General features: G+C 37.7%; 1 protein-coding gene across 6 annotated transcripts in view; it reads right to left on the bottom strand.

Moving 5' to 3' along the window:
* Positions 1 to 1,674: 1,674 nt before the first annotated feature.
* LOC149135517 (uncharacterized) overlaps positions 1,675 to 10,474 on the bottom strand; it is a 19,954-nt gene continuing 11,154 nt past the window's right edge. For 2 of the 6 annotated variants that reach the window (XM_089352227.1, XM_089352226.1), the window contains exons 2-4: positions 4,153 to 4,247; positions 3,713 to 3,774; positions 1,675 to 2,393 (exon numbers count right to left, since the gene is read on the bottom strand). In XM_089352227.1, coding sequence (XP_089208353.1) covers positions 1,721 to 2,393; positions 3,713 to 3,768 — 729 coding nt within the window. In that variant the 5' untranslated portion in view covers positions 3,769 to 3,774; positions 4,153 to 4,247 and the 3' untranslated portion in view covers positions 1,675 to 1,720. Of the gene's footprint in view, positions 2,394 to 3,712; positions 3,775 to 3,823; positions 4,248 to 10,474 lie in introns of all 6 variants that reach the window. The other 4 variants (XM_089352228.1, XM_089352225.1, XM_089352230.1 and 1 more) reach the window with 2 other exon arrangements.

The raw sequence follows: 10,474 nt of genomic DNA, 5'->3' as shown, positions 1-10,474 counted from the left end.
ATGTGTGTGCGAGTGTGTGTGTGTGTGTGTGTATGTGAGTGCGTGTGCGTATGAGTATGAGCATGTATTTGAGTGTGCGTATTTGTGTGTGTGTGTATCTGTGCGTGCGCACGCGCATGCGTTTACAAATAGCATGCGGTCAAGTATTTTTGAATGTTGACCTTGTGTTCTGCAGGTCGTGGGTTCAATTCTCTGATCAAGGTATGAACCGTTGCGTTATGTTCTCAAACAACGCATTTCATTTCACGTTGCTTTAATCTACGCAGTTGAAAGTCAATACCAGCGACAACTGGTGGGAGTGGCAGACTGGAGTCCTGTCTAAGGAGAGTCTTGTACTCTATGGCACTTAAACAATACGGAAACTAAGATCAGGTCCAGCCTAATGAATAAATAAATTTTATGGAACGATGATGTCAAAGTAACACACGTATAACCCTAACCGAGCGAGGCCGTGTTATGTGTGTATGTAAGAAAAAAAAACACCTAAAAACATCTGTGGTGTTCATATTAATCTGTCAAATGTAACACTTATTTGTTCACGCTATTTTGAATTATTCAGGTTCAAGAGGGATGTCCACAATATTTTCTTGTAACTTTGTAAATGTTTTACATACAGATTTGAAATTTTGTCAGTGGGTACTTTATATACCACTGGTTTATTGTTATGTAATTTTAGCTGATCTTGCAGGGTAAATTTGACTTTTATGGGCAGGTAAATTTAATTAACCGGTGTAAAAGCAATAACATTATGGCTAAACACTAAAATAGAAATTCTTAATGCATCTTACCTGTTTGATTTGTTACTAAAATTATCCCAGATGGCAATCGACAAAAATTTTGCCACTTTTTGAGATGAGGTACATTAATTTGAATTAATTAAAATACAGGTGTAATCGGTACAAGACTTTATTTTTTCGGTAAATATTTCGTACGATGGTGTGGAATAATTTTTTTCCACAGTTTTTTTTTTCGGGTGCATTCAACGTGTCTGACCTCCACTTTTTTCCATTAAAGAAAGGTAGGAGGGGTGGTGGGGACCTCGAAGTTTTCCACCAAAGGAGTCTTGTTTCGCAGGTCTTTTTTTTTTCTATTTCAGGTTTTTTGCATGCTTTCAACGAATGTGACATCAAAATCACGCGTAAACGGATCCTTTTTCCAGAAAAGGAAAGATTTGGCTGCTATTTCTAGCATGCCCTGCAACCACGTAACAGCTATTTGCGTTCACAGAGAAATATTTACCAACTTGTTTCCTTTCATTTATTTTTTCCACCACCTCAGTTAATTTTGCTTTTCTCCCAGTTCTGTGCTTTCTGGAAGAAAAGCCCTCACTTAATCTCAAAGCTAGGAGAATTCACTTGCGTGATTTGTTTATTTTTAAACAGATTTTGTAGAGGAATTAGATACAACGGGTTTTTGCCGGTTTAAACACTAAAGGATTAAAAAGTGCCAAAATTATAAAATCAGCTTTTTTTTTACCTTTTTGAGGGCTTTAGAACCCAAAAACTATAGGGTTTTTTTGGGTTTTTTTTTTACTTAGAATTAAAAAATGTTGCTTTTATAGTTTTAAATTTCAAAGGGCCTAAAAGACGCTGATTTCATAGTTTTGGCCCCCTTTTAGGTTTTTAAAGGCTTTTAGAGCCAGAAAAAGGTAAAAAAAATAAAAACTCAAATGAGTATTAAACTAAAAAAAAAGTTTATTGATAAAGTGGCCGTAAAAAAATTAAAAACATGGTATATACATAATTTGATTTTTCCTCTTCTTCTCTATTTTGTTGATGAGATTCATATTGCCCTTCATGAAAATTGACATACTAAAATTTTCCTCAGACAAGGACGATCTCTTGGCACTTAAAATGTCCTTGCTCATGGAAAATAAACGTTCAGTTGCAGCACTGGAAAGGATGGCTGTGTTGAACTTGATGAACAAGTCCACCAACACTTGCTTACTCAAGAAGGCAGCATCTGTCAGTAGATTTTTGGAGTTGGTCTCCAACCAGGTCTTTACTAAATTCTGGGCCTTGTCCTTCATTGACCTGTGGCTTCCGCTCTCTTTTTGTTGGGTGACACCACTGAAGAAGTTATCCCCCACCTCTTCATTGTTGCTGCTCTCACTGTTGTTGCTCACTTCCTCAAACTGCTGCCTCATGACCTCCTCGACCTTATCCTCCATGCTTCTCCTCAGCTTGGTGAACTTGGTGCTATCATACCTATCCAACCAGATGAGGCGAAACCTAGGGTGGAAAGCAGCAACCAGTTGGCATTCCTCATCGTCCAGGAGAATCGCAAATATTTTGTTGATATTTGCCAAAACTGCATCGATCATGGGGCCAAAACTGCCCCGACCAAGGGGCTGCAGTAGATGAGTTTGGGGACTTGAGTTAACGGAAGCTAAACTAAATGTAACAGAAGAACAGAAGTTAATTAGTCCGATAATGATTTTCAAAGTTAACTTAAAAGTTAAATCGTTAACGAAAATGTTAACTTCGTTAATTAATGATTAACAGATTAACCGACTTACGCCCAGCTCTGTATATATATATATATATATATATATATATATATATATATATATATTTGAGAAGGGTTGACCACTAAGTGGACATCTATTATGCTAGAAAATCGACCATCTACGGTCAAACCACAAAGAAAAGAATGGTTTAACCGTAGATGGTCGATCTTCTAGCATAATGGATATCCACTTAGTGGTTATCCCTTCTTATATGTATGTAATATAATTTTTCTGAATTTTCTGAATTTTTCTTTATGCTAGGCCACTGGTTTTAAATTGGTGTTAATTAAATTAATATCCAATTTATCACCCTTATTATTTGCATTTATATATATATCTATATATATATATATATATATATATATATATATATATATATATATATATATATATATATATATATATATATATATATATATATACATAGTAGCTTTCTCTCCGTAACTTACAAAGCTTTTCTGCTTTGTTTACAAATATTATATGTAGCATTAGATAGTCTAAGTATATATTCATTAAATTTGACTGAAATTGATGGGTGAGCATTTGGCCCAATCCGATGCCCAAGGAGCTATGTTAGCTTTGATTTATGAGTTCGATTATTACACAGGTGTGTGTGTGTGTGTGCAGTGTCCCGGGAACAAAATTTGCTGAGGAGAATCGGAAACTAATACTACGAGGCATTTTATTCACACCTTAACGACTCTTCCAATTCGCCCTCTTGATCTCTAGATAAATATAGCAAATATGGTGAGCAAGACACCTGTTCCCCTCCCTCTATCATACTTTCTTATTCTTCCAGTCTATATCCCACTCTTATCTTACAGGTACTTGGCGACCTCACCAGTGCTGGTGCCATGTAAAAAGCACCCAGTATACTCTGTTCATTGGCTGGTATTAAGAAGAGCATCCAACTGTAGAAACCATGCCAAAGCAGACATAGAACCTGGTGGAGCCTCTCTGGCTCGTCTGTGCTAGCCAAACAGTCCAACCCATGCCAGCATGGATAAAGGGACGTTAATTGATGATGATGATGATGATGATGATGATGATGATGATGATGATGATGATGATGATGATTTGAAATCAAAGTGTTCGAAGCATTGCGTTTAGAACACAAATGAGTGTATGTTAGCATAGAATGGAAATGTTCAAACTACTAAAAACAACAACAAGGTAATCAGTTTTATGGTTTATATTTCATACTTTTGCTTGAGTTCATCAAAAATTTGGTCGTTGCCGTCCCATAAATGAGAGATCATTATTCACTGCAAAGTAAAATATAAAATATAATATTACATAGTGGTAAGTACTCACGAGTAAACAAGATGAACTTCAAATTAATAGTTTCTACAACCTGGTTTCGATTCCTCGGTAGTAAGCTATTTCGTTTCGCTTACATCACTAATGTAATAAAGAAGCGAATGAATGTCACACAGTCATATATTTTCTGTAAATCTGCATGTGTGTTGTTGTTTGTTCCTTCTCGAGCCATGCTTGGCTCATAAGGCCAGTTTCCCGGTTTCATTGGCGTAAAGGTTCCCCACATGGACAGGACGCCGGTCCGTCGCAGGTGAGCTGCTAGATGCAGGAGGAAAGAGTGAGAGAAAGTTGTGGCGAAAGAGTCAGCAAAAGTTCGCCATTACCTTCTATCGGAGCCGCGTGGAGATTAGGTGTTTCGCTCATAAATACACACATCACTCGGCCTGAGATTCGAACCCGCAATCCCTCGACCGCAAATCTGCATGTAAAGAATTCATATTACTGAGCTGCTATTGTCGCACATACAATGTATGCATGCATGCAGGCATGTATGTATGCATGGAGGTATGTACGTCTGTATATATGTACGTATGTACGTCTGTATGTATGCATGTGTGTCCATGTATGTATGTATATATCTGTGTATATATGTGTGTGCATGTATGTGTGTGTGCTGTGTGTGTGTGTGTGTGTGTGTTTGTGTGTGTGTGTGTGTGTGTGTGTGTGTGTGTTTGTGTGTGTGTGTGTGTGTGTGTGTGTGTGTTAAAAATAAAAGGAGAAAATATTTTGAGAACTTTATCCTGAATAAACGTAAGAAAATATTTACATCTTTAACAAAATATGCTACGGGTTTCAATTGTTTAATCGAATTTAGTCATGCTATAAGAGAGGGAAAAATAAATTGAAGAAAATTTAATAAATCATTCATGGTATCAGTTTGTAATCTCATATGGTTTTTTACGAAATGCAAATGGTAGTAGTTGCTGATTTTCTGATGGCTGCTGGCTAATAATAACAATAGTAACAGCTTTAGGACCATAGAAGGACAAAAATTAATTTCAGAGAATAACTATGTTATGATTGATAAGAATTTTCATAGACAAAAATCTGGGACAGCGATGAGGATGAAAACAGACCCCTCATTTGCAAATTTAATTATGAAATATCAATCAGAATGTGCTGCAGAGTAGAAGGCCCAGCTGCTATATGTGTAGTAGAAAGGATCACTTAAAGACTTTTATCCGAAAGAAGAAAAACGAAAGAGAATGCAGTTGCCGTCATTATATACAGTATTTATAATAACAGTACACAAAGATAAAGATCTTAGATGCAGCTGTCGTTATTTTCAAAGTACCACCAATCGCAATTTTCGAAGTGTACCATTGTCAGAATGTTCAGGGTGGAAACAAGTAAAATGTTGCATTGTATTTTATCATGAAACCACATAGATGGAAGTCTTACACTTTTCCTAAATATTTGCTTTTTGTGCAAGTTACTTTTTTTATAAATAGCAATGAGTTTGTCATTGCAGAAACTTTTATTTTGTCCGCATTTTTCAAAATGGCAAATTTCAACGACGCCCAATCGCTTCAGCATTTGCGGTTTTACACCCAGTGCAATGCAGTTTTTCGACACCTGTGATAAACTAGCGATCTTCCATTCAAGGGGGATAAAAGAAATTGTGTGAATAATTTTAGTATACTTGGAAGTATGCATGAATGTTAATCAGAGTTTCTAGCGTTTCTTCATATCCTTTTCAAGGACAATACTTACACATTTTTGTTCCTAAGAACACACTTTCACCTTCACTCTATCTTTCATGAGGAAACTGACAGTAAGACAGAAAGAAGCTATTCTAGTTTCATGTTATTTTTAAATATCTTTTATTATCTTTTCACACTTCTGAAATATTTTTGCACTGTAAATTTTATTCTCACTTCACATTTAAACAGTATTTGCTATGAAACGAAATCGAAGATTTGAAACGACAAAACAAAGGATACAGACAATGATAAGGAAAGCACAAAGACGGAAAATATGAAAAAGTTTAAGACAAAACCAAATGTTAAGAAGAGCCATTATGACTCAGCACGAATATGAAAGTTATTTTACTTGCTGTATCAATGTGAAAGGCAGAAGATACAAAGACAACACGAACGGTGAACAATGAGTTTGTTATGTGGAAACATCGAGAGAAAATGCGACAAAATAACATGAACGAAGCACAGCTAGAAGAATACCAAGAACTTCAAAGAAGAAATCGAGGACAACACGAACGAAGAAGAGTTGCTGAATTTGAGAACTGTTCATACAAAAGGCCAAAGTCAGAAACAATTTGGTGCGGTTTGATAAACCAGAATGAAAAACTGTATTTTATCTTTTTCAATAATAGGCGCAGGTGTGGCCATGTGGAAAGAGGCTTGCTTCCCAACCAAACGGGTCCGGGTCCAATCCCACTGCGCGGCGCCTTGCGCAAGTGGCTTCTATAATAGGCTCGGGCCGGCCGAAGCCTTTTGAGTGGATTTGGTAGACGCAAACTGAAAGAAACCCATCGCATGCGCGCGCGCGCGTGTGTGTGTCTTTGCGACTGTGTTTGTTCCCCACCACCACCGCCACCACTGCTTGATAATCAGTGATGGTATGTTCACGTCCTCGTGTCTTAGCGGCTCGGCAAAAGAGACCGATAGAACATGTACCAGACTTAAAATGAATAAGTACTGGGGTCAATTCGTTCGACTCAAATTCTTCAAGCTAATGCCCCAGCATGGTTGCAGTCTAATGACTGAAGCAAGTAAAAGATAAATTTCAAACCTTTGTCTAACCCAATGTTTCTCAGTCATTTTTTTACCTATGGTCTCTTTGATTTCTATTTTACTCGGATGGCCCCTCCTGGTGATTGAATGTTTCAAAATCTTCACCATTCACGTTTCAAAACCCTATCATATTTTTATAACTAAATATTATTAGGAATTGTATAAAATAATTTTTTAAGGTATTTTGTATATTGTAGAAATATCACCGGTTTACTGCCAATAAATTTTGACAACAAAATTTTATGTGGACCACCAAAGGACCATACGGACTCCGGTTGAGAACCACTAGTCTAGCCCATTGTCATAAAAATGTTTAACATCATGAAGCATGTTTATGAAACTTAAAAAATGGGTCCTGATAGTAATTATGTAAGTATATTGCAATCCCAGTGAAAATATTGGTTTTAAATTTTAGCACAAGGCCAGCAATTTCGGGGAGATGGAAAGTCAATTACATCGACCCCAGTGCTCAACTGGTACTTATTTTATTGACCCCATGAAAGACAAAATCGACCTCGGCGGAATTTGAACTCAATACGTAATGACGGACGAAATGCGCTAGGCATTTTACCCGGCGCGGTAACGATTTTACCAGCTCACTGCATTAATGCCAGTGAAAATATTGGTTTCCAAGTTTGGCACAAAACCAGCAATCTCGGGGTAGGGGTGAGTCGGTTATATCAATCCCAATGCGCAACTAGTGTTTATGTTATCGACCCCGAAAGGATGAAAAGCAAAGTCGACCTCAGTGGAATTTGAACTCAGAACGTGAAGGCCGATGAAATGCCCTAAGCATTTTTTATCCCAGTGAAAATATTGTCTCAAAAGAAAAAAGTGTTGTAGCTAAACGGAGAGTGCTGAGCGTGGTATTGTTGTATGTACATCTGCATAAATAGGTATGGATGTATGTGCATTTTTCTTGATGTTAACCGTCCACATCACTTCTCAAACTTCCCAATGTTTACCTTCCTTATAACACTCCTACTCTTTCCAATCAAGTTGCATGTTGGTTCAATCGCCAGAGATCGGAATAAGTGCTTTGCAGCAATTATTCCGATTTCCTTCGTTCTAAGTTCAAATCCCACTAAGATCAGCTTTGTCTTTCATTTGATAAATAAACTATCAGTTTAAGGAGACAGTCATGGCCATATGGTTGGGAAGTTTGCTCCGCCATCACATAGTTCCCGGTTGGATCCCAGAGCAGGGATTATTATCTAGGCGGGCTGGCAAAATCATTAGAATATCGGACTGGTATTTTGTTCTGGTTGTTTGCTTTCTGAGTTTAAATCATACCGTTGCCAAATCATATCCTTGCTCACACTCGAGATAAGTTTAAATCAGATGAAACTGCACATGACGTCCAGGAAGACTACAGTCATCAACTAGCCTCGTAAAGGAAAAAAAAACTGCTGAAAACCCTTCATCTATCCCCACAGAAATCTGTACGATAATTGTCTCGTGAGACAGGAATCCCCAAATCAAGCACCCATTGCGAGCTCACTGGAAATGTTACATTCTAATATTAATCCACGCTCTAAATAAAAACGATTCTGACTGGAGAAGTGATTTTTGCGAGTAGTATCCAGGAAAATGCGAGTAAAATGCATCATTTCCGTCCAAAATTGTTTGGAGCAATGAGGCTAGCTTTAAAGTTAAATAGCTCAATTAATCAATGCAATTGAACTTGCTGGGCTCCTGAAAATCTGCATGGTACTATGAAACACTATTTGAACTGACTAAGGGTTATAGTGTGATGTGGGATATCATAATTGGGTATCCGAGGACCATACTTTTTTGACCAAACTGTCACTGGGTAAGTTTAACTAAACTTGTTGCAGGAATCTGCCTCTTTCCACGCGTCGAAGAGTTGTTCGGTGACGTAGAGATGTACTTCCAGCAATATGGAACAGTTCCTGATTCCTATCGTGATGCAACTTTTCCGAACAGATGAATTGGGCTAAGAGGTAGCGATGAATTCCCTGAACGTTCCTTAGACCTTACTCCATTGGATTTCTGTTTTGTGGGGTTGTCTCAAAAATAACGCTTATGGTTCAAAACCAGCAACGGTCTATGAGTTGAAAGAAGAAATCGATAGACAGTGTCTCACAGTTCTTAACGCTGTTGACTCCATTGGCCTGCGATATTAGCTGTGTTTGGAAATCGGTGTTCGTCAGTTTGAACATTTGTAAGCATGCATTTATCCATTTATGCATTTAACAATTTAACTTGTTTTAAAGTCAATAAACAATGCATTTATTGTCATTTAAAGAGTGAGTACATTTTGGGGGACACCTTGTATACACATACACACACACACACACACACACACACACACACACACACACAAAACACACACATACACACGTAGTATGTACATACATGCATGCATATATAATACATGCATACATACATACATGTGTGTGTGTGTGTGTGTGTGTTTGTTCCCCCGGACGGACGGGTGGCTGGATAAATGGGTGGGTGGAATAGATAGAATAGACAGATAGCCAGATAGACTGACGGATAGATGGATAGATGGATGCTGGATAATAGAGAGAGAATGAGGGAAGAGAGAGAGAGAGAGAGAGAGAGAGAGAGAGAGAGAGAGAGAGAGAGAGAGATACTAACATCATTTGTTATGAAAATTGCGATATAGTAAAACAATATGTTCAAAGAGTCTAATCGCCAGAGACAGTTCAACAGTAAGTCAACAGTATGTCTGCGAATGACTCGATGCTGCCTCACCTGAGTTTTGTAGCATGTTAATAATTGTTGAGTGTTGATGTATTACCTGGCCCTGAAGAGAAGGACCAGTCGGTGGGATGCGATCCAAGCTATGTTAAAGACGAAATATTTAGTGGGGACCCTTAGTGAAATCCTTAGTGGTCGGGAGGATCAACACTTGGAATGATTGTGACGGATCAAGATGCTTGTAGCTCATGTTTATAAAGGCGGGTGTTGCTATAAGGGTCATCTTGATATAAGTAGCATCTGTGTTTTCTTGCTGTTGAAAGACAAGATTGACATGTCTCCATCGGTAGATCCTTTTTGAAGTCTTTGTTCCTAGAATCGTAGCCAGTTTAATCGTACTGCGTCTAGGATACAAGTGCATGGTGAATGTTTGATGAAGGGTAGTATCATAAACATAATTTTGGGTGTTTTGGGATGAGATGGCAAGTAGGTCACTGAAATAGAGATGGAAGAAAATGGGAGACAAAACCAAACCTTGAGAGCATACTCTAAAGAAGATAGGACTCCGTCAGCGCACGTTGCAATAGGGCGATCTGACAGGAAGCCACTGATGAGAGAAAGAGACGGAGAGTTGCTTATTCACCTGTGTACATACACACATATACGCACATTATCATACACCTAAACATTCATACATGCATACATACATACATACGTATACGTACGTAGTACATACATACATACATACATACATTCATGCATACGTACGTACGCACAAACATACATACATGCATACATACATGCATACATGCATGCATACACGCATGCATACATACATACATACATACATACATACATATATACATACATAGGTGCCCAGTGGAAGTTAACATAAAGCTGAAGATCAGAGAAAAAGAGAATACCCACGCTGAATTATTGAAAAATCTGCAGTTACTCTATCTAGGTTACAAGTTCAGGTTTATACCTGTAATTATTCGGATCCTAAGATATATAACACACTGCCTAAATACCAATCTTGAGAAATTAGGCTTCTCAAAACCAGAAAGGAGAAAACTATTTTGAAGACTACAGATCCAATCCATCACTGGAGCTGTAAAAATCTGTAAAACTTTCCAGGAGTTTATCATTTAAATATATCTGAGCATGTCTAGATATGCAACTATATGCATGAGAATACATGCAT

Source organism: Octopus bimaculoides, chromosome 5 (assembly GCF_046866305.1).
Source record: "Octopus bimaculoides isolate indiv1 chromosome 5, ASM4686630v1, whole genome shotgun sequence".
NCBI lineage: Eukaryota > Metazoa > Mollusca > Cephalopoda > Octopoda > Octopodidae > Octopus > Octopus bimaculoides.
Note: the sequence above shows the minus strand (reverse complement) of the source record. Positions and strands in the feature narration are given on the sequence as shown.